General features: G+C 41.3%; 2 protein-coding genes across 5 annotated transcripts; one reads left to right on the plus strand and one right to left on the minus strand.

The window, feature by feature from the left end:
* Positions 1-785: 785 nt before the first annotated feature.
* On the plus strand, positions 786-9,047 carry FUCA2 (alpha-L-fucosidase 2). 2 transcript variants are annotated; one of them, XM_015858276.2, is made up of 7 exons: positions 786-1,014; positions 2,015-2,202; positions 3,141-3,480; positions 4,052-4,262; positions 6,514-6,704; positions 7,940-8,048; positions 8,673-9,047. In XM_015858276.2, the coding sequence occupies exons 1-7, from the start codon at positions 821-823 to the stop codon at positions 8,811-8,813; spliced, it is 1,374 nt and encodes a 457-aa protein (XP_015713762.1). In that variant the 5' UTR covers positions 786-820; the 3' UTR covers positions 8,814-9,047. The 2 variants fall into 2 exon arrangements, with proteins under 2 accessions (XP_015713762.1, XP_015713763.1); XM_015858277.2 differs by having other exon boundaries at positions 964-1,068.
* PEX3 (peroxisomal biogenesis factor 3) lies at positions 6,626-24,199 on the minus strand. 3 transcript variants are annotated; one of them, XM_015858279.2, is made up of 13 exons: positions 24,092-24,199; positions 20,868-20,999; positions 19,668-19,749; positions 17,608-17,651; positions 16,954-17,078; positions 15,446-15,512; positions 15,293-15,347; positions 14,899-15,055; positions 13,386-13,456; positions 12,491-12,613; positions 11,247-11,343; positions 9,258-9,304; positions 6,626-6,738 (listed from the first exon to the last, which is right to left on the minus strand). In XM_015858279.2, the coding sequence occupies exons 1-13, from the start codon at positions 24,162-24,164 to the stop codon at positions 6,711-6,713; spliced, it is 1,101 nt and encodes a 366-aa protein (XP_015713765.1). In that variant the 5' UTR covers positions 24,165-24,199; the 3' UTR covers positions 6,626-6,710. The 3 variants fall into 3 exon arrangements, with proteins under 3 accessions (XP_015713765.1, XP_015713766.1, XP_015713764.1); XM_015858280.2 differs by lacking the exon at positions 6,626-6,738 and adding an exon at positions 8,911-9,140; XM_015858278.2 differs by lacking the exons at positions 6,626-6,738; positions 9,258-9,304 and adding an exon at positions 10,069-10,848.
* Between the last annotated feature and the right edge of the window lie 13 nt (positions 24,200-24,212).

Here is a 24,212-nt window from a genome sequence, read left to right on the forward strand (position 1 = left end):
GTGTGCCTTTTGTTATAATTGACCTTTACAGCTCACAGATGTGCTGGGGGCCTTTCCTATCCCTGGAGACGGCATCAGCTGTGCACGTGTGGGCTGGTGGCAGTTTCTAAACCAGTCTAAGCCTTAACTGAATGTGTGTACTCTCGACTTCTATTTACCAAACTGCTTCTTAGCTGTTTTTGTTTCCTTTTCCCCCTCCTCTTTATTGAAAGCACGTGAGAAAGGTCATTAAGCAAACTGCTCACTTCCTGCTGCACATCTCACCTACATTGCTGGGCTTTGGCTGAGACGCTGGAGCTTTCCTCACATCATTTTTCCTTCAAAGCACTGAGAGTCACAGAGCAGCTCTAACTATGGCGTACTGTAAAGAATCAGAGCTTACTTCAGAGCTCCCCTGTGAAGGGGCTGCTCGGCTCTGCCGTCCTTTGGTGGCAGCAGCCATCAAAAAGAAAAGTCGCAGAATGAGGAAAACCAAAGATAAACCAGAATAGTTACAGCAGCAAGAGGTCAAAGGTGCTGAGGAGCTCCTGCTGAGATGCAAAGGGACATCAGGATAAACGAAGGTGAGTGAAGATGCAGAGAAAGCAGGTCAGCATTGGATGAAAGGCAGAAGCAGGGAGAGGCAAAAGGAAGAAATAATGAAGGGCTCCTATGCTCGACATCAAAGTTTATTTGCAAATTGGAGCAACGTGGGCAGCCTACCAGTAACAAAATGATACCGTGTTTTTTACCAGGCTGTATCTTACACCCATCGAGGCACGGCCTTAGGGCAGCAGCCCCCGCCCCCGGCCCCGCCTCGCTCCGGCCCCCACCCGCCGCCATGTCGGGCTCGCTGCGGCCCGCGCTGCTGGTGCTGGCCCTGCCGGGGCTGCTGGGTGGGCAGCCCCGCTACGAGCCCACCTGGGCCTCGCTAGATGCCCGTCCGCTGCCCACCTGGTTTGACGAGGCCAAGTTCGGCGTCTTCATCCACTGGGGCGTGTTCGCGGTACCCAGCTTCGGCAGCGAGTGGTTCTGGTGAGCTGCCGCCTCGCCTGTCGCCCGCCGGACACGGAGGGAGGGGGCGGCCCGGTTAGTGGGGCGAGCCGGGCTGGAAGCCGTGCGGTTTTATGCGAGCTTTGCCAGAGAGATGGAGGAGCGGCAGGAGGCAGCCGAGGTGCCGCAGTGGGCTGCGGGCAGCCCAGAGCTCCCCTTGACTGGTGCTTGTTTGCCTTCGTGCTGCTCACGGTGCCTTTCTTCGCTCCTCACCACTTTCATTAAGGAGTGCGTTCCGCTTTAGCCTCAGGCTCAGCGCCTTCAAATCCCTTTAGTTCGAGCCTTTGGTCCGCTGTGTGCTTGCTGCCTGGGGTGCAGTTTCTTTCTAAGTCACACTGTGGGTGTGGAGGTGAACAGCAGTTCTGTTCATAAAGCAAGTTGACATGAATGTTAGCAAACTGCTGTTTACTGAAGGCAATAGTCATCCTGTGCTTCTCAGAGTTGCATATAAGGGTATCTGCAGTCCTTACTATGTGCTCCATTTACTGAGGCTCGGTTTTGTTCAGGCCTCTCACCCAGCAGCCACATAGATTGCTAGAAGGCCTCCAGCAGTAAGGCTTGATGTCACATGCTGTATCTGGAGTTCCTCTTTCATTTTTAGGGAGGGGAGAGGTGGGGCAGGAAGAAAACAGTGCTGCATTGTCCTCCTATGTTCTCTGCTCATGATGAGGGTGAGGCCAGAGCAGCTCTTTGGTCTCACTGGGCTGGGGCAATTGGAGCAATGGCATTGACTTAAAAAAGTGAAATCCTGGAACCTTTCCAAAGTGGAGCAACTGGAAGAAGAGCATGGGGGAAGGACAGAGAAAAGGAAGCTTTTACTTATTAATGTTGTTATGTTCTGCAGCAATTTTATCTGGCGATCTGTATCACATGCATCTGGTGCTTGTGCTTCTCAGTGTGACCTCAAATAGGAGCTAATGGTTTCAGTGATCTTTGTCTAAAAAACACACCAGAATATATGGTTTTGATCTGTATTTTACAGGTGGTACTGGCAGAAGGAAAAGAGAGAGCCCTATGTGAAATTTATGAAGGCAAATTACCCACCTGGGTTCAGTTATGAAGATTTTGGGCCACTGTTTACAGCAGAGTTCTTTGATCCTAACCAGTGGGCAGATATTCTGAAGGCTTCAGGTGCAAAATATGTTGTTTTAACTTCAAAACATCACGAAGGTAAGCAGGAGGGTTCTGAATGTCAGAAACTGTTGTGTTTTTGTCAACTGAAGGAATGCCCATGTGACTTTCCTGCCTGCTAAGAGAAAGGCAGAGAAATGACACAGAATTACCTGCCCCAACCCAGTCAAAGAGTTAAAATGTGCTGGCGTTTTCCTGACTCTTGCACAAAAGCTATGGTCACAAAACTTGCAGTGGTGGGGGCAGCTGAGCTTCCAGCAGCAGCTGGGTTTATTTCTGATTGTTGTGTAATATATTGCTCAAGGAACCACAAAGTCAGTGTTGTGCTGTTCTGTCTATAGATGGCTGCTCTAAACTGGCAGTTAACTGGCTTGGAGGTTTCTCCAGGGAATTTAGCAATATGTTCCAAGAGTCAAGATGCTTAGCAGAGAAAAGTAAAGAAAAAGGGCACGGAATCACCAAGGTTAGAATTGACCTACAAGATGATCCAGTCCAACCATTCACCTATCACCAGTAGTTCTAACTAGACCATGTTCTTCAACACAACATCCAAATGTTCCTTGGACACCCCCAGGGTCAGTGACTCCACCACCTCCCTGGGAGACCCATTCCACTCCCTGACCACTCTTTCAGAGAAGTAGTGTTTCCTAATGTCCAGCCTGAACCTCCCCCGGCGCAGCTTGAAGCCATTCCCTCTAGTCCTATCACCAGTTACACAAGAGAAGAGGCCGCCCCCCAGCTCGCTACAACCTCCCTTCAGGAAGTTATAGAGAGCAATGAGGTCTCCCCTGAGCCTCCTCCAAACTGAACACTCCCAGTTCCTTCAGCTACTCCTTATAAGGCCTGTGCTCCAGACCCCTCACCAGCTTTGTTGTCCTTTGAACATGCAGTTTCCTTGCAGTACACTTGCAAAGTAGAACCATGATGTTTCCCCTCTGCTGCTTTCCTTTCTTAGCTTGTAATTTTTCTCTTTTCAGGCTTTACTTTGTGGGGGTCCAAGTATTCTTGGAACTGGAACGCTGTCGATGTGGGACCAAAGCGAGATCTTGTGGCTGAACTGGAAACATCTGTTAGAAACAGAACTGACCTGCGTTTTGGTTTATATCACTCCCTGTTTGAATGGTTTAATCCTCTCTTCCTTGAGGATGCCACCAACGTCTTCGAGACAAGAAAGTTTCCAACCAGTAAATCATTACCAGAACTCTATGAAATTGTGAACAAGTACCAACCAGAAATAGTTTGGTCTGATGGGGATGGAAATGCACCAGACACTTACTGGAACAGCACTGGTTTTCTAGCTTGGCTGTATAATGACAGGTGTATCATGATGCTACTTTAGCTCCTAATCTCAAATTCTGTTATCTGGTTTGTCTCCTTCTGTACATTTTGTGGAACTTATTACCTCCACTTATGGGGAATTAGCTAAGTCTTATTTACCTGACATATAATGTGCCAATAATCCAGGTCCTACCTAAAACTATTGAAGCTTGTTTTAGACTCTTTCATATTTATTTAACCTTGTTTGCAAATTCATCAGTTAGGGTGGCAATGATTATTCTACTTAATTTTCTTAAGTGTTACCTAATGCATGGGCAAACAAGATAGCAAGATGATTTAAGAACAGAGGTGCGTTGTCATCACAGACTGACCATTGGGTGGTGGCTGTGAAGCGTACGCTTTCTGGCTGCACTCCTGTGAAAGGCTGCAGCATATTTCCCTAAGAACTGGGTTCCTGAAATGGCACTTAATCTAATTGCAGTAGTACAGAAGTCATCCTAAATGTTACTTTCTGGGAGGTCTGTACAGGAGGTGAGGGGGAGGGATTACATTGGTTCTGACTGTAATGTCTAGAATTAAAATCATAAACATACAATTTCTTTGTTTCCAGTCCAGTTCGGGACACAGTGGTGACCAATGACCGCTGGGGAGTGGGCAGCATCTGTAAACATGGTGGCTTCTACACTTGTAGTGACCGGTACAACCCAGGACACCTGCTGCCTCACAAGTGGGAGAACTGCATGACTATTGACAAGAGGTCATGGGGGTACAGGAGGAACGCGTATCTTGAAGATTACTTGACAATTGAGGACTTGGTGAAGGTACAGTGGGACAAAGGGAATGCCTGCAACTCCTGGTTATTATATTACTTTTATGGAAACTTCCTGAAGGGAGGTTGTAGTGAGCTGGGGGTTGGCCTCTTCTCTCATGTAATCGATGATAGAACTAGAGGGAATGGTTTTAAGCTGCGCCAGGGGAGATTCAGGCTGAACATTAGGAAGTATTACTTCTTGGAAAGGGTAGTCAGGCATTGGAATGCACTGCCCAGGGAGGTGGTGGAGTCACCGACCATGGGAGTGTTCAAGAAACTTTTGGATGTTGTGTTGAGGAATATGATTTAGCTGGGAAGTATTGGTGATGGTTGGACTTAGATGATCTTCTAGGTCTTTTCAAGCCTTGATAATTCTGTGATTCTGTGAAAATACTGTGAGAAGTGTCATCTTGGAAAAATTCATTCAGCTTCTTAGAAGCTATTTCCTCTGTGAGTAACTAGTCAAAGACTCATCTGTATGATTGCTTTTCTGGTTACTATGCTTTTGAGTTGAGCAGAAGCAAACAGTTGTAGTTTCACGGAGGCTCTTGCTTGAAGGCTGTGTATTTTTTCCCCCTTGTAGCTCAGAACACTTTATAAGTTAATACTCCTTCAGTTAGCTGTGAGAAACTTTCATTCCATTTAATATTTAAAAGAAAAGGCACTTGTATGACAGGCATACAGATAAACACGAGCAAATGCAGATAGCCTGAGTTAATAAAACACTGATTCCATTTGCTAGTCTAAGATATTACAAAAAAGGGAAAATGATTGTAAGCTTATGAAAACTGAATGATCGTAGTCTCATCTTTGAGATAAAATGCATTTAATTATGAAATTCAGCTACTAGGTTGTTTTTGCTTAATCCGCGTCTGTTCTTTGTATTGTCCCTGCAAAAGATAATTTCAAATTGAAGCAATCTCTCTTCAGAGGAGCTGCTTTTAATTCATTCAGTAGTTTATCTCCAGCTGTCTGTTCCTCAGACTCCAGAGTCTCAGCCTGTGATCTCTGGAGGGCAGTGTGGATGGGAACACAGATGCTTCATGGACTCTCTAGAACAATCATCAGCCTGTTCGCCAATTGTCAAGTTCACAATATGGCATTAGTGCAGACTCTTGATGCCAGAACATGTCATCTCAGAGGCTGAGCTAAAAGACAATTTCCTTAATGTGTTTTACCTCTTTTTCTGTAAGTTCCTCTGTGGATTGATTCTGTAGGCCTAGTAAATGTGATGACTGAACCCTTTGAAAATCTAGATTAGATATAGGATTTTTTTTTTCTTTTTTCTTCTTGCTGATTCAATCTTCCATTCTCTTGTGAATTCCAACCTCTTCCATCCCACTCTTCCTACAGTAGGAACATTTCCTTTGGTTCTCACTCTGTACACTGCGTGTTACAGAAATGCACTGTGTGACTTTTGTGGGCACTGAGGTCTATGACTATGATGAATAAATCATACAAATGAACGCCCGCTCTGTCACTGGCTCCACTTAAAAAAGGAGGAATATGTGGGAGATACTAATAGTACCCTTAGAGACAAGACTTATTCTTTGCTACATCAATTATTAAAACCGCTTCATTTTCTTCTGCATATTTTATGAAAACTGTGCACTAAACATCTAAAGCTTCATGGTATTTTAGAGATGTGCCCATAAAATGGGGAAAACATTGCTTTCCCAGCGTCACTAAAAATGAAGTGGCATCTGCTCACCCTTCTCATGCAGAAAAACAATCCTGTAAGTGTTCTGCTGGGAAATCTCTTGTGAAATAACAAGCAGAAGTTGAAATTTCAAAAAGAAGTTGGATCTGGCTCTCTAACATACAGTCAGTCAGATGTATTGATGTGAAAATGCATTTTCGGATATTTTCTGCCATGCAAAGTGACAGAGGAGCTTTTGTTTTATGGGAGCTTAAATTTTACATTGATTGTTGGAATATTGAACCTCCAGAATCTGAAGTTGCACTAACTTGTCTGGTCCATCATTCTGAAACCACGTACCAGGCTTTAGTAAGAACTTCAATACATAATTAGTGTGCCCCGGTGGCACAGTGGTAGGAATGCCGCGTTGCAACACTGGAGGGCCCAGGTTTGAATCCCCCCTGTGGCGCAAGTGGTAGAAGTGCCGCTCTGCTACACAGGAGGCTCGAATCCCGGGGGGTTGGACTCGATGATCTCTAAGGTCCCTTCCAACCCGCACGAGACTGTGATACTGTAATAATTCCATTAATCATGACTGTTGTTCTGTGTGTTAAACATTCAGCAACTTGTAGAAACGGTGTCATGTGGAGGAAATCTCCTGATGAATATTGGGCCCACTCACGATGGCCGCATCACCGCTATCTTTGAGGAACGCCTGAGGCAAATGGGTGCTTGGCTGAAAGTCAATGGAGAAGCCATCTATGGAACGAAACCGTGGAGAGCACAGAATGACACGGTCACGCCAGAAGTGTGGTAAGATCACTGAACCAAAACAGGTGGTGTAAACCTGTAGAAGATTTAACATTTAAAATCTTAATTTTTAAATTCTTAAGGCTTTTGATACTGCAGAAATCGCCAGCCTGCTCTGAAGAAATGAACCCTTCTGTCAATTTAAGAGACTGCACGTGGAAGTGTGTCTAAGGATGCAGACAGACAGTGCGTGTCAGAGAATGTAGTTCCACGATGGTGTTAAGGCTGAAGGGAAGGTTGCAAGAGTTCAGTTGTTCTGAGCACAACTGGCAGCAGAAACTATAAGCAAACAAAAAACATCCAGAAACACAAAACTGCTACAAAGTACTTATCTATCCAGTAGGAATCTTAGTGTTGCTCTTTAGAGGTAAAGGGAAGAGAAGAAACTAGGAATGTATTTTGCATTTTTGTGCCTTTTTAGCTTTAAAAATGAGGGTATTAGCAGTTGTTTGGTCAGTGAATTCAGCCAGCCTCTGAACTCTGCTCTGCTTTAGTGCCCTTTTGCTGCTATAATTCCATAACAATCCATTGGGTTTTTGGTCTCAGCCACTTCTCTGCATTACTGGGTTTTGTTTAACTCCTGCTCCAATGAAGATCTGGCCATCTGGCTGAGGCCTTGAAACTGCTGACTGTTGAGTAAAAACACTTCTGAGAACAACAAAAGACTGTAATGACAATGAAACAAGGTGGGAGAAATGTTTCAGATGAATGCTGCAGGATTTCCAGCGATAAAACGTAGATGGAGCAGTTGGCTGTCAAGAAAAAATTGTTCTCCGAGATAATGTTTGCTATAAATCAGTGTTTAAAAAATTAACTGTGCAAGGTAGAAGATTTATAGTTCCAGGTGCTCCTATTAAGTTTTTCAGTGTAATGCCTGTATGTTTCCAGATATGTGAATTGCATTTCTCTGAATGTTACCCATAATTATCTGTTAACAGTTTCCCCTACCCACCAAAATCCTCGTTCTTACATGACAGGGTAGCAGTTGTTACATGCTTGCTGAACTTACTGCAGATGTTTACCTCCACGTTCAGTTGATTGTTCATGTACATTACCTCTATTTAATAGTGCTTTGAGAAAGGGCACTGATTTCATGAAATGAAGGTTATGCATTTGAAAACGCAGTGCTAACTTTTCTTATTAGTTCTTTTCTAGTCTTGAGAGCGTGATTTATACTGCTCCAGAAAATTTACAGGGAAAGACTGACTGACATGTCTCTGCTCCCCATTTCCATCCAGGTACACGTTCAGACCAAAGGAAGGCAAAGTTAATGCCATCTTCTTTAACTGGCCAAACTCTGGGATTCTGGAACTCGGTGAGCCACAGGCCAGGCTTGCAGAAACAGAGGTAAGAAGACACTGCTTGCTTCCCTCTTTAGAACAGTGAGGTTTGTAACATGTAACGCAAGAACTGAACATAATCTGAAGGTGTATGGAAAACATTTCTAGTATTTGTTGTGTTCTATCCATGTTTATTTTAGTTTCTGGCTCCTTTGGGAATATGCAACTTTTAGGATAGAGTACTTCTAACAAGGGTTAGAAGGGTTAGACCCTCTGACAAGGGTCTTCCTTGTCATTTCTGGTTCTTCCTTGTCATAATCTTCCCACTGGGATGTTTCTTATCAAAGTTAATGCTAAATTGTTGGTGGGATACATTTTAGCTTTCAAACTGAGGGTCCTAAGAGGAGACAAAGTAGCAGGGAAACATCTGCACCACCTCTTCTCTTTCCACCATAGCCTCTACCCCAGGATAATCTTTATGATATATACCCATCTTTATGATATTGTGATGCATGCAAAGGTTTTAGATGCCTAGGGACACAATAACAACTCCATATGTAACTCTATATGACCTTGGATATACAGTGGTCAGAACAGTAGTAGCTATGGAAGAATGGTTCCTTTATTGATTATGCAATTATATGCATTCAGAAATGCATTGCTCTAATTTTACCATTGGTTTCAATTTCAGGTGAAGTTGGTTGGCTACAAGGAACCGCTGAAATGGGTTGCACTGGGAGAAAAGGGAATTGCAGTAGCTCTACCTCAATTAACTCTGAAGCAATTGCCGTGTCAGTGGGGCTGGACCTTGCAACTGACTGATGTAAACTAAGCCATATGCTGGAGCCCTGTGTTGTACAGAAGTTACACTGTTGGGCTTTTTTCTTCCTGCCCAGCTTCTAACTATTGCCTGACTGTAAAACATCTGCTTTTTTTTTTTTTTTTTTTTGAAAGACTGTTGAACAAGATGGAATTAAATGAACCTCATACAAAATCTCATTACTTACATCTCTGCTGTACAAATTGTTTCTCTGAACTTGTGTGAATAACTGAGCCTTTACCTTGACTTCTTCACTTTTTTTAGCCTCTTTCTTGGCAAGTTAAGTGAAAATGGCCAGTAGAAGGAACAGTGCTAGCCCATGCTCAACAGGTCAGACAACTGTGAATAAAAGTTATATATTTCAGTGCAAGATACCTTACTTCCACAAAACTGAATTGTAAAAAAAAAATTATATATATATATATATAAATATAAGCCTTAAAAGAATGAACTTACCAGTTGTTTGCTACAGCTGGCAGCTTCAGCTGAGGTGGATACTGCATCTGCAGGAACAATCTCATAGAATTATAGAATCACAAGGTTGGAAAGGACCTACAAGATCATCCAGTCTGACCATCCCTCCCATTATCGTAGCTATAGCAAACCACTAAACCATATCTCAGAGCTCCTCATCCAGATGCCTCATAACAACTGGCAATTTATCATGAATGTATGGAGGCAATACGTGTGTACATTATAATTTCTAATGATGAGATAATGAGAATCACTAATTTAACAGAGCTATGAATTCTGAGAATTTGCTTTTTTCCCCATGTTTTTATTATGTGATAAGGTTAAGTCTGGCTCTTGTTTACATCCATTATTTTTACAGTTACTAGGGTGCCTTCATTGGGAATATGGACTGTTAACAACAACAAAACCCATATTTATTTCAGCAACTTCTATTTTTTTTCTATTTTAAAGAGCTGTTGCTAAGGCTGCTCAGCTGTGGCAAGAAGACAACATTTTAAGCAGGAGTTGGATTGGGTCCAATTTGACAAATTCCCAAACTCAGCACGTATCAGGACTAATAACCGTAGCCCTGCATGGGAGATTTGCATAAAGGAGGAGATGAAAGACAACACAATACAGGAATATTTTCAATGTAGAAACCAAAGGCTTACTTCTTCCTGAGTGTTGGTAATAAATGCAAAACTATTACTGTGTAAGTTAAATTTATTCTCCTTTTCAGCCCTATTAGGCTTTTAAGTGACAGGCCAAATGAGCTATTGCTTTTTCTGCTAGGTAATATTATCACACACAAAAGTTTTACATTAAAATATTTTATTACAATACAGACAATTGGGCTCCAAATTAATACAAATTAAGATAAAATATTTACAAGTTAATGTGTACAATGTAGCTGTCTGAACAGCATAAACAAGAATGTCTAAAAATCCACATTCTGTAAGTAACAAAGAGAGCACCCCCAACCTGTTCAAGAGGCAGCAGTTGGCTGCAGTTGGCAAAGGCTTTTTGAAGAATGAGCAGCTCTTTGGAGCATTTGTGAAGTCAAGGAAAGAAGCCTTTTACAACAAAAGAAAAACGTGAGGGACGAACAGAGAAGCCTTACTTGGTTCTGTTATTCTTCCATCACAACCGTTAATGTTTTACCCAAACCATACGCACCCCAGGCCACCAAGTTAGTTTGTTTTAATAACTTCTAGTAGCATTGCCACAAGATGCCTTTCAAATTATGCAATAAAAAAATAATCAAATTATGCAAGAGTTTAACAACTTTTTAATAGAAAATTCTTTACATACAGTGATTCTTTCGACAAGAATATTTTGATGGGCATTTGAAATAGAATAGATGGAACAGCTATGGGCTCACTCCCGGTTTTTTCAGTATGTTCTTCCTGCAGCTCTACTGCTCCCACACCATTATCAAATTAACCCCCATCTCATCAGTAGTCACAAAGATGCATTATAAATACGTGATATATTCCTATTAATGCGCAGTTCATTTCTCTAGTTGCTGAGGGGTACTAAAAGCTTCGTAAACATTAGCAGCAAAATCTTTCATTTGTTCCATCATCAGTAAGTCCTGGAAGAAATTTGAGGAATACATTTGCTTAATCAAAACTGCAGCCACCGCTCTGCTGGTTTTACTGCAGGACGTAATTGTACTGATGGTGAGAAAAGCACCTGGCGCTCCTCCTGAAATCCAACTCAAACCTGCACAATATTCCTGAACAGAACTCCAAATACAACCCAAGCTGAGACTTTTTCCTGCTTCTGCATTGTTCCATTAAGGGAAGGGATTACAGGAGAAAAAGAAGCCTTTTTCTGGAAAGTACAGCTCTACACAAAGTTCAAGTTATGTTACTTGTTACTTATTCCTACTTCTTTATGCCACTGAAGTTTAACAACATAAGGTACTTTATTAAGAAGAAACAAACGTCTCAACATTTCTTCTTTATTTAAATAAAGCAGGATTCTTACCTGAACAAAATGACTGGGTGTTTCGCTGCATACTGAATGGATCTGTCCATTTATTATTGGAATTATCTTGGCTAAAGGCAGACTGACGCTGGAAAGACTGGAAAAGAATAAAAAATATTGACGTAGACTTGCTTGGATATTTGTAAGACAAGTCAACTGTGATTATTACTAACCTAAATAATTACTACTTCAAAAATAAAGAGTTGGAAGAAGTTAGTTTTGCATAGACCACAAACTGGAATATACAAGGTGAAGGTTTGTCCCTGTTAAGTTTCTTGTTTAATACAGAACTACCAAAGAAAATGTTATCTATTGGTCATCCTATTACAGTTTTGCAACTGCTTCTCATGCAAAATGAATGTTTTAGCTACAGTATTTGTCTGCATGTATATGTAAAGTAGTTGCTAGAAGTGTCCCTCTACAATCTCAATCCCTTCAACTCTTAACCAAGCTGAGGAGAGACAGCCAAGCTAAACTCTTTGGGATATTTTAAGCAGTGTAAATAGCATACAGTTCTATACAAACATTACTACTTAAGAGCCACAAGTTATTAAAACAAACATATGAAGTTATAATTCAAAGTATTCACTTTAATATTTTAGGAATTATATTTCTAGGATTTGAACTCGGCTTTCAGATTTCTAACACACTGAAGTGTTCTAAAACCAAGATAACCTCAGAATAAAAGCTGTTTTTTTTTTTTAAAGGTCTTTTAGAAAGGAGGAGAAGATCCCAAATGTTTGCATTTTTTCCAGCATACCAGTCAAGAACCTAAAGCTCTGTATGTTACACATATTTGGAGAACCACAGTTAGGCCCCACTTCCCTGGGAACTTTTGTAATTAACAGGCAGAGACTTGGACATACAGAGCTATATTTCTCCCGGCCGCACAGAGGAATGTTGGAGGGGCATCTCCCAAATTGAAAAGCAATCTGTTTGTATGGCACTGGCAAAAACTGGAAAGAATCAGTCCTCTGGTTTCTGTTTTTAGATCTACAAGTGATGGTGAGAAAGACACCGCAGGGAAATTCCAGCAGGTTGTTGGCTGGGGAGAAACATGCCACACTCCAAGCTCTCTGACTGACCAAAGTGAAGAGACCATATTTATTCTTGAAAAGCAAGAAGCAAAGTTATTTCTAGCATGAGAACTTCAAGTAGGCAAGAAAATTCCTTTCCTGCTTTAGAATTCATGCGGTAATGCTTCTGGCCTCGTACTGAGAACCACAACAAAAGAAAACATTTACCTATTTACAGAGCCGTTCTGAGAGAAGTCCTGTTCAGTAGGTCTGAAGAACTCTGCCATATTGTCCAGCAGTTGACTGAATCCTCTGTTTAAACACGTGCTCAAAACCGTACTGAAGTCTGGACTGAAGAAGTAAATATGTGCTGTTTTGATTCCTAGGATTCTTTTTTCCAAAACCAAAACCCCTGCCAAGACTCAAGAGCATCTGAGGTTCCCAAATCTCTCCAACTATCTCCCCACAGCAAAACAGTCAACGACCTCAACTCTACCCTAAAGATACTAAAAGATATATGCAATGAAAAGCATTCTTTCCTTACCTATTTCTTACTAAGCAGCAGCACAAAGGGACTCATTGTTAAAACGCCCCAGGTCTCTAGCAGTTACATTCTAAGAATAGTTTGGCATTTGACTCTTCATTCCTATTCAATGTTTATTACAGAAGCCTCAACTGCAGTAGCTCTTGTAGAAGGATGCATAAATCCACGCATTAAAAACAAATTCTGGTAAGTCAAAACTAGAGTTCATTTTAAGAAAGCAAGTAAATGCAATGTAATTACTCTCAATTTATGGCAAAAGGGAAGTACTTTTCCTACATACCTAAGAAAATGTGAGGAAGAGAAACAGATCTAGCTAGATCTAGAAAACATCTAGATCTAGCTAGATCTAGATCTAGAAACACTCCATTGTATTATTAAGGCAAGAATATTTCTTATGAGTTTCAAAGCACTCAAATTTTGGTAATCCTGGCCTTTAATTATGGAATATAAAAATTTAATGCAGCTCAGTGGCTGAATGGTCACATTTAGAAAATGAAAGTTCATCACTTTGTATATAAAACTAATTGTCTTACATAAACTGTAGTTGTAAGTAGATTGATACAAATAATTTCTGTATACCTTTCCAGCATATCTCTAGTTTCATTAAGTAATTTAATTGTAGCTGTGTCTCTTTCTGTGAGTCCACAAGCCTAGAAAAAAAACCAAGACAGATGCCATTTAGTGAGAAATTCATAAGAATCATAAAAGTAAGGGTGGAAATAGTTTTGTGTCATGGAACTAAGTCAAGATGAGTATTAAGACTCCTATTTAATACAACTTACCATAGCAAATCAGATTCTTTATAAATCTGTGCATGTGGCTTGTAGCTGGCTACTGATTTTGAGTGTGGCTTTTTATTTTACTTTTTTTTTTTTTTTTTTTAAACTTATTTTAAAAATACTAGCAGAAAATACCAGATTAATCAAGCAGCTGAAATAAACACTGCATGTTAGCTGAACTGTAAGAGATAAATGCATGGGGTCACACAATGGAACGTCAGTTTCTTCTTCACACCAGCATAATATCAAGTTGAGAACCAGTTTTCACCAACCTGTGATATGGCTGGAGTCAAATATCATCAGAAAACCTGGGAAATTACTTAAATCATAGAATCACAAGGTTGGAAAGGACCTACAACATCATCTAGTCCAACTGTCCTCCCATTACCGTAGCTACAACCAACCACTAAACCGTATCTCAGCGCTCCCTATCCAGACACCTCTTGAACACTGCCAGGGACAGCGACTCCACCACCTCCCTGGGCAGCCATTCCAGTGCCTGACCACTCAGAGAAAAAGTTCCTTCTTATGTCCAGTCTAAACCTACTCTGGTACAACTTGTGGCCATTTCCTTGGATCCTGTTTGTTGCCTGGGAGAAGAGGCCAAGCCCCTCCTCATCACAACCTCCCTTCAGGAAGTTGTAAAGTGCAATGAGGTCTCCTCTGAGCCTCCTCTTCTCCAGGCTAAACAATCCAAGCTCCCTGCGCTGCTCCTCATAAGACTTGTGCTCCAGACCCCTCACCAGTTTCGTTGCCCTTCTCTGGACATGTTCCAGAGCCTTGATGTCTTCCTTGTAGTGTGGAGCCCCAAACTGAACACAATACTCGAGATGCAGCCTCACCAGAGCTGAGAACAGGGGGAGATGTTACCATTGAGGTAAGATACACCTTGATTCCTGTTCATTTTCCACCTCAAATGAACAAAAAGACTTTGGTACACCATCACTTTCTCCAACACAGCATCTCTTTCAGAGATGCTACAATTGTTCAGGCTCTTTGCTGGTGCACAAGTAAAAGGTAACGCATTTCAGCTTTGGACTAAGTTAAGCAGCACTACGCTACGGCATAAATCATGGGCTAAAAGCACTAACATGGCTGTGTTTCTGAGTTCAAAGCTGATAAGTTATTTTCAGTCAAGTGTGAAGAAGATCCAACTTTCCTCATCCTAGGTCAAAGAGAAGGATACTTAATGTGTAAAGGAAAGAGGTACTTTATCAAAGATTCAGTTACCACAGTGTAACTAGAGTACAATTATGCCCTCCTCCCTCCCCAAAATAAACAGAAAAGTTAGATGAAATAAATAAAACAAGTACCTGGGTAGCGAGGGGGTTTTCTTCATCTGGCATCAGATAATGACATAAGGGAGAATAAGGTGCGACCTGATCTGAATCTTTATGTTCCACTACTTTCCTGATTTCTTTTAGTTTCTGTTCCAGCTCCAGAAGAGACAGCGCATGCTTAAGGGAAATGCTGAAAAGGCAGAAAGGCTATTAATATTGCAGTCAACATTGTAATTATGTTTTAATTATGTGCTTATTTACTGACAATATGTTCACATAGGATCCCAAGCCCACCAAAAGCTTTGTCTTGGAATAAGTCAGTATGCAGTTATTTTTAGTCTTTAAATTCTAGTAAAACTCACTGCTGTGGGAACAGTCATCACAGTAACGACTAAAAGCCAACCACTAGGAAATATGGACCTCTTACCTTCCAAAAACTTTATGCACAGCTTGTTTAACAATAGTTATTAACTCAGTCAGTCCTAGAACAAAAAAGTGTCAAAGTTATTCTAATGATTTGCTCACGTCTAGAGAAAAGGGGCATTTTGTAAGTGAAGCTGGTTTATAAAATGTATCATACCGTCTCCTAACAGGTGCTGGATACTTGATAAATATTGCTGTTGAACCTCAGGGGGAGCCAGTGGTGTCTGTGGGGGAAAAGGAAAAAGTTCAGTGAAACAACAACAACATACAACATAAAAATCATTTCAAACAGGTAGCAAACATTTTCCTTCATCTCTATAATACCCTACAGCAGACAGAGTCCACTCCAGAGACCACTCTCAGTGCAGGTCTGGAAAATAACTACACTTGGTAGTTATCTGCTGAGGAGAGGTTTCCTCTGTATCAGAGTTCTGGAAAATACAGAATATGGAGATGAAAAATTTCCTTAAAGAAAAAAATGAGAGAGGACCTCAAAATTAAATCATAGCTCCCCTTCAGCATTTCACAGCTTGCTGTGGTCATCCTTCCAATCACGTGTTTCTACCAATATTTTCCTTAAATTTAAGAGGGCTATGAGGAACAGCAGGACAGCTGTATTTATAACTTGTCTCAGTTGAACTGGGAAATAAAAGTTTCCACCCTAAAAATTAAACCTGCCGAAATAGGATATTTATGCTCAACCCTAGCAGAAACCAGAGAAATCCCTTGATAAAAACAAAGCTTTGGGGAATCCAAGTCTATCTGTTCCAGCAAAGTGCCTCACAGCTGATTCTGTCAACCCACTCCTCTACTGGAAAAGCAACTGAAAGGGAACATTTCTACTCCAGAGCCTCTTGCCCAAAAAAGCCTTTTCAGACTTTACAAAATGCAAACCTGACCTCTATCATCTTTGGCTTCCCTAACAGAAGATTTTCTTCAGACCTGCCTTGATGTGCTGTCCCTTGACTCCCAGCAAGAGTGATCAGAGAGGAGCATGTACCAACTAATACAAGTTTGCATTATTTTTGGGTGAGCTGTTCAACAATTTGCAGATCTTACTCTAGGTATTCAGTTACTCTGGAATGTATTATTATTGAGCAATAGATACACCTATAAACAAAAACCAAGCTTCTACCTCATCAACAGATACTTAGGTAGATGGCCTTCTGCAGTTAAAAAAAGAAAACAACCAGTCCAACCAGTCAATATTTCAAAGACAGCATTTTCCTTTAATCCCAAGAGAATTTAACTGAGGAGATCAATGTACAAGCTAGGGAAAGCTAAGCACTTATGTATGTATTTGCATACACATCTTGGATAATTTGCACAATATTACTGTTACATAAAAGACTAAAGAAAGCAAAGAAATCATTTTAAGTTTGATGCTCAGATTGAAGTGGCTGTCTTAAAGCAATACAAATGCAGACAAAAGATACTACTCAATATTGCTAGTATTTTGTTGAGCAATGTTATCAACAAATAATCTAAATTAAAAGACTGTGATAAAATACAACAAACCTCACTATCAGTATCACTTCATGTCTCTCCCTCTTAAAGAACACTTGTTCTCGTTCAAATATTGCTGAGCTACTCCTCTCTATCTCTCACTAACTTATTCTTTCACTCCCAAGAATATGAATTTTCAACCTTTAACAAGAAACTTACTGTGCCATTCTTGCAGACTGCAGCATTATCTAGGTAGATGTAACCGCCGATAATATTTAATTGGACTCGCAATAGAACTACTAGCATACAGGTGCTATAGACAGCTACAATGCTTCTTGTGAAACCTTGAGGAGAGACAACAAATGAATTTCAAAGTCAGGGAAATAAGGGTGAGTCAAGACAGGCAAGTGTTCCCAAGATTCCAGAAGTACTGATGATTTTTAAACACACAGCAATTTCTCTCATTGGTTGTCTCAAGACATATTTTCATAAAACATGCCCCAAATTACCATGAGTCTAATATGTGCAAGAGCAACTGCTCAAGTATTGCCCCATTTAAACCATAGGATCACAGAATGTTCTGAGTAGGATGGGACACGTGGAGATCAAACTCCCAGCCTCACAAAGGATCACCTATAAATAAAACTACAGATCTGAGAGCACTGTCAAAATGCTTCTTAAAGTCAGGCTTCTTGTTGTCACCACTTCACTGTGGAGCCTGTTCCAGTGCCCAAAAGTCTCATATAACTATAGGAATTGATCCAGAAGGTGTCCCCTGGAACAGTGCTGTCAGATTCTGGTATGAATGGTATGAAAGTCATTTTAAAATTTAAACTAAATATTATGTAGATGGAATTATTCATTCACACTTACTTATTATCTTTAAATCCTCCCATATTTCTAACTTGTTTGCTGGCCTGTTGGGAAAAACAGATTGAAACATCAAGCATTGTATATTTTCCTTGGAAATTAATAAACACATTAAATAAAACTTCAGCGTTCCTAGGCAAATTCATTTAACTGTTATAATTACATCAGATTTACATCTACAGTGATTTACTCCATTCAAGAAAACAGTATATAAGCAATGCACCATGAAGTCACAGAAAAGATATTCAAATTTAAATGCTTAAACACAGTATTTATTGTTGTCAATTACTTACAGTTATATGGTCAATTTTGAGTTCCTACACTAAGCAGTCAGAAAAAACCCACAGATTGTATGCAAAGTAGTTTTTCCTATCCTAGGCCCTTGATTGTGCATATATTTAATACAGACTCAGTTTGGTAGGGCTTTCTGTACCCACCTGTACATAATAAGCAAAGGATCAGAATTTCTGTCCTGCTTGTTTATGAGATTCACCATTGTCTGACTAGGCTTTAAAATACTGACTCGATTAATCTAAAACAAAGTGATCATGACCATACGTGGAAAAGAATTTTACCCACATAAATGCCATAAACTCAAGGGTTTTTCTTCTGTTTAAATATATTTACCTTTTGGTCTGTCTGATTTCTAAGATAAACACTTAAATATTTAGCACACATAGTACAGATTAACCTGCTCTTAGGTTTTACAGTCATCTAGTTAATACAGATACATACTCTTCACAGGCCCAGTTAACCATTAAACAATGCTTTTATCTTTCTGAAGCATGCATACTTTGCCATCACTTTGACCACTTTATCAATTACACAGACAATTTTTTTCCACTGCCATTAAATAATACAAACAAACAGGTATTATAAACCCTTGAATCTACAACTCCCGAAAGAAGAGGTAGATTTAAAATCCATAAACTGCTCCAACTCCTAAAACAAATAGGAGATATTGGCTATATTTTAAGGTATGCTATTATGCATTTTATTTTATATGTCATTTCTTCATACAGTTATAATGAAAACAAAGGTGTTTTCTGACAAGGAGAAATCTGTCTTAAAGCACGACATGCCTCTGTAACGTCTTATAACTCACTTCCATTTGTAAAATCATTTCAGGTACCTTCCACTACCAATCACAGCTGATCTCAATAAGGTTACATAAACATTTGGCCAAATAAAAACAACACAGTTATGATGCTCTATTTAAGACAAAGTACTCAGAGGATCTAATCTTCACAGAATCACAGAATGACCCGGGTTGGAAGGGACCTCAAGGATCATGTAGTTCCAACCCCCCTGCCTGGCAGGGCCACCAAACATACACCTTTACTAGACCAGGTTGCCCAGGGCCCCGTCCAACCTGGCCTTTAACACCTCCAAGGACGGGGCATCCACAACCTCCCTGGGCAGCCTGTTCCAGGGCCTAACCACTCTCCTAGTGAAGAACTTCCCCCTAACATCCAACCTAAATCTTCCCTCTTTTAACTTAAAACCATTTCCCCTAGTCCTGCTATTATCAGCCCTTTCGAAGAGTTTACTCCCCTCCTGGGTGTAGGTTCCCTTCAGGTATTGAAAGGCTGCAGTGAGGTCACCCCGCAACCTTCTCTTCTCCAGGCTGAACAAGCCCAACTCCCTCAGCCTGTCCTCATAGGGGAGGTGCTCCAGCCCCCTGATCATTTTCGTGGCCCTCCTATGGACCCTTTCCAAAATCTCCATGTCTTTTTTGTACTGAGGGCTCCACACCCGGACACAGTACTCCAGATGGGGCCTCACAATCTTCCCCTAAACAGAACATTTTAACAAAAATCATGGCTCTCACGGAAACATCTGAAAGTGATAACTATCTCAAGTTTGGAGAATGCTGGCCACACCTATCGAACTACATCTAACACAACAAACTATTTATATAATGATTTGAAAATATGTTAAGACTAGAGATTCAATGGAACACAGAACAGAAATCCTGCTCACTCTCTATATTATAACTACATAATTTGAAATGTATACATCTATCAAAACAAGTTATCTTTAACACAATGAAATAATCTTACCTATTTTTAAGAAGAGATGTGAGACTCTCGGAATTTAACTGATGCATTAAGGCATCCCTCAATGTAGGGAGCATTGACAGCACTGTTATTAAAAGAAAGCACAAAAATATAAACCAGAAGTTTTCAGTGTAAAGTATAAGTAATCCATACCCTACTCTCACTCGACAACTGCTACACTGCATTGGTCCTATTTGCATCACGTGCAAAACTGGGAGGACACCCCAGGGAGGTGGTTGAATCGCCATCCCTGGATGTGTTTAAGAGACGTTTGGATGTGGTGCTCAGGGATTTGATTTAGCAGAGGGTTGTTAGAGTCAGGGTAATATGGTTAGGCTGCTGGTGGGAGAAAATGCTTGACTTCCAAAACAACCAAGGTCTAATCCACTGCTACGTGATGGAAACAAGAAATGGTAAATAACAGCATTCACAGAACACGATAAACACCACAAGCAAAATATGAAAAAATCTTGGCAAAAATGCACGCTGCCACACAGAACATACTTGGTACAATTAATGGCAGATAAAAGCTTAGTCTTTGCAGTAGTCAATACCAGCAGTCAATACCAAATGGAAAAAGATAATGAAGAAATACTAATTGCTCAGAGTAAACAAAGTGCACAGAAACCATTTGCAGTCACTTAATAAATCGCTACGAATTTCAAGAAGAAAACACTGCCCAGTTTGTGGTACAGAAATAGCTCTGAAAGGTTTGTGTTCAGACTTACGTCCTCCCCAAATCCAGAGATTGCTAGGATAAAATCACTGCCATTTTTGGTACCCCTCAGTTGTTCAAGTGCAGGGAATTAACACAAAGTTATACTTCTTATTTGCAAATGCAAATTACCCTCTGAGATTCACGTGCTACAATGAAGAAGGGAATTAACCCTGCAGTAAATTCTGGGTGCTGCTTCACACATCAATGTGACGTGCAGTTGAGGGCAATACAAAAAAAGGGTCTTGAACTGATAAATCATACATGTTACATAAAAGATAAGTATACTCAAACCAAGGATTAGGACCTCTTCCATCCTCTGTTCCTCAGATGTAGTCAGAAGACATATGATGACTGTATTTATACACTATTACTTATTTAGGACTTTGAATTCACCTTCCTTTCTTACTTTTCTTAATCCCTGTCAATATGTAGTATAAATCCCCAAATAATCCCTTCTCAAGAACATAACATTTCCCTTATCTTACCTGTCATGTTGCAAGTCCTCTGATTACTCTCAAAATGATACTGCCTTCGTGCTTGGGCAATGTATTCAGCTGCCTCTCGTTCTTGGATTTCTCTGATTTTCTTCTGCCCATACTTTCCCAGTAAATAGACCCCTAGAGAGAGATTTTCAGATTACAAACCGCTTTCAAAATGTGAACAAAGCCCCTTTCAGCTCCTTCCATTGGTTTAAAATCATAAAGGTATAAAGTGATTTGAGAGAAGATATGTGGGTCTCAAAGATTTTAATATCAATTAGCAAATAACATCACTGCTCCAATTTTGAATTCAGTTCCATTTTTAGGTCATTAAAACATTTCAGTTTATTCTCCAAAACTATTATCACTATTTCAAAAGGTTTGTCAACTTTGTGCCCTAATATTAATGGTCACCAAAAAGAATCATTGGGTTATTCACACTGGCAGCGTGTTTCCCCATGTACAATTGCAAACCAGCCAGTTTGGAACAATCATAATCACTTCCATTTATTTAATTTTATGAGACTAAACCATTTAACTCCAGGTTTTGTGGCAGAAATGTCACCTAGGTTTAAAAACAAGCTCTTCCCACACGTGCACGTGGCACGATAGTCATTAAACTATGAGAAGGAAACAAGAAAAATCACGTGCAGGCCCCTTAGTGACATGCTGGAGCAGCACCATTGCAATTAAGATGGAGGGAGCTCATTGCCTAACAGTTGGGCATTCTGAACTAAACCATGTGTCTCATGAGGGTGCAAAGTTGCATTCGCAGCCATCCAGCTTTCAACGCAATTGAGCGGGGTCATACATCAGGAGTTCAATTCCTTCCTTCCTCCTCCGAACAAAGGTGTAACTTTGACCCATCACTAGCTGATACTGTGCGCTCCAGCTTCACCTTTAAGAATGCGATGCATAAAACGTAAGCCAAAGTACAGATGGATCTTCATACATTACCTTTCCCACGTGCCCCATACAAAACCAGGTATTAAGAAAATTTGGCAATAATGAGACTGCCTAAAGGATAATTTCTATGGAAACTTATCTCCACCTTCACTGATGTAGTTCAGCGTTTCTGAAGCACACAGGTTCAGAAGCAGATTAGTGGTACAAAGAAGGATTACAGCCGCTGACACCTGGGCACTCAGGTATAGGAACGTCAGCAAGGATCTTGAACTACGTTTCCTATTGCTCTATAACTGGTCTACAAAGCCAAACGCGTACAATGGTTGTCCTGCAACACATGAAATATCTGGGGTCTGTAATATCTATTTCCTGCAGAAGTTATTTATCAGTCAGAGAACTGAGAAAAACATGCTCCTGTTTATCACTGCTGGATAGTGACTTCCCACCTAGATAGAAGTAATGGAAATAGCTAACAAAATCCACAGGCTCTTACACATTCACAACAGCAATATCAAACTAGTCAGAGGTTTCTCACATCACCTAAGTAATGACTTTCTCCCTAAGCCTTTTCCTTCTTTTCCCCTCCAGGCTGGATGTGGCTCTGGGCAGCCTGCTCTGGTGGTTGGTGACCCTGCACACAGCAGGGGGTGTTGAAACTACATGATCATTGTGATCCTTTCCAACCCAGGCCATTCTATGATTCTTTCTTCATAGGTGCAGCTAGTAACTAGGAGGCATCAAGTTTAAGAAGACAGACTTCTGAACCTAAATGTTCTTTCTGCAAGCTGAAGGTTGCAACAGATGAAATTGAGTAACAATTAATTCACTGTTGAAATCAGAACTGCACATTACAAACACATCCTGAACTTGCTCTTCTACAGCAACTGAGATAATGGCGACGGCAAAGCGTTTTGTAATATCTAACACAACCTGCACTGATCGCTGAGCACTGATATAAAAGCCACTTTCAATCAAAATGTGATGCAATCAGATGCAAAATGTCCTCACAGCTGAGACACACGAGCTCTTTCTCTCTGCTTTAAATAACACTTCTCATGGGCTTGATCCTTGAACCCTGGTCTTTCCTTACTTCAAGAGATTTAAGTCAATTTACTTTGTATTGCTAAAATACCAGACCCTTGAAGAATGGGTTCCTGTAAGGTCTTTCCTAAGTTGAGGCGCTCTCAACAAAAGGGAAAAATACACATATTTCAGTTGCCTTTCTATCAATTTGAGCACTTAATCTCATGGCGTTTGCAAAAAGATATTTCTGCTTCTAAAGCAGGCTAGCAAAGGGCCATTTACAGGACATGAATTCAGGCTTTCAGGACTACTGAGAACCATCAGCTCTACCATACCTGCTTTCCTAGTCAGACATCAATCCACACACCCAGCCAAAGCTGGAGAACCCATGCTTTCTATTCCCATTTGTCTATGTACCAATGTCACAAGGACAGCTGAAGGGGAGGAGGAACAGCTGGCAGCTTACAGTTTGGCAGGATAAAGTATGTCTTGTTAATTTACCATGGTGGGCTGCTGACATGGAGGCTCAAACAGGTAAACATAAGCTTCCTTTATGCTTGTGAAATCAGAAAGCCTGCAGGGAATGGGCAAAGTGGTTTGACAGTAAACACCATCTAACCTAATACTGTGCACCGATCAGAACTCTGTGGAAAAACACACAAGGAATTCACGCAGGAAGGGTGCAGAAGCCATAGCTGAGCTGTCTCAAGTACATCCACTGCACCTCCCCAAAGGCCTCACCTGAATCAAAAGCAACAGAGCGAGACAAAACACAGCAGAAAGCCCGCAGCCCTCAGAACACTGAGCTGCTCAGACAGGTTCCTGTGGGCACAAGCAAATCAAAGGCTCTTCAGCAACTCCGCGATCTTTAATTCTGTCTGATTAGCATAACATATATGGAGACCTGATGACTGAGCGTGCAAAGACTTGGCCGTGTCTTATGAGAAACAACTCACCTCCGCGAAGAAAACAGTGCTACCAGCCGCACGGACGCGCACTTTATTGCCACAAAGACACCGGTCCGAGGTGTTCCTTTAAATCTAATCCCAGCTCGAACTAATCTCGTCATAGCTCCCAAAGAGGAGCCTACCAGGCCGTACCCCCGTGGCTCAGACGGAGCTCTGAGTGAAGCCCAAGGGCTCCAGCAGCCGCTCTCACAGCCCCTCGTCTATCGTTACCCCGTGAGCGCGGGGCCCGGACTGGCCGGGCGGCACTCGGGGAACGAAGGGCCGTTGGGGAGCGAGGGCCGCGGCTCCCCCCGCCGCCACAGAGCCCCGCCGCGCCGCCCCGCGGGCACTCACCGCCGAGAAAGGTGCCGAGGACGAGACATTTCTTCTTGTGCCGCTTGAGGAAACTCCAGAGCGACCGGAGCATCCTGCACGCCCGACTCGGCCGCTCCTTGCGTCGGCGGAAGAGGCGGCG

Source organism: Coturnix japonica, chromosome 3 (genome assembly GCF_001577835.2).
Source record: "Coturnix japonica isolate 7356 chromosome 3, Coturnix japonica 2.1, whole genome shotgun sequence".
NCBI classification, from domain to species: domain Eukaryota; kingdom Metazoa; phylum Chordata; class Aves; order Galliformes; family Phasianidae; genus Coturnix; species Coturnix japonica.

Bases quoted from the DNA above. Each gene is read 5' to 3' on its own strand.
- FUCA2 (XM_015858276.2), top strand. From the start codon at position 821: ATGTCGGGCTCGCTGCGGCCCGCGCTGCTGGTGCTGGCCCTGCCGGGG. The intron at 1,015-2,014 runs GTGAGCTGCCGC...TGTATTTTACAG, and splicing joins TTCGGCAGCGAGTGGTTCTG to GTGGTACTGGCAGAAGGAAA. The intron at 4,263-6,513 runs GTACAGTGGGAC...TTAAACATTCAG, and splicing joins CAATTGAGGACTTGGTGAAG to CAACTTGTAGAAACGGTGTC.
- PEX3 (XM_015858278.2), bottom strand. From the start codon at position 24,164: ATGCTCCGGTCGCTCTGGAGTTTCCTCAAGCGGCACAAGAAGAAATGT. The intron at 21,000-24,091 runs GTGAGTGCCCGC...ATCTCTCTCTAG, and splicing joins CCTCGGCACCTTTCTCGGCG to GGGTCTATTTACTGGGAAAG. The intron at 10,849-11,246 runs GTAAGAATCCTG...AATTTCTTCCAG, and splicing joins CACCCAGTCATTTTGTTCAG to GACTTACTGATGATGGAACA.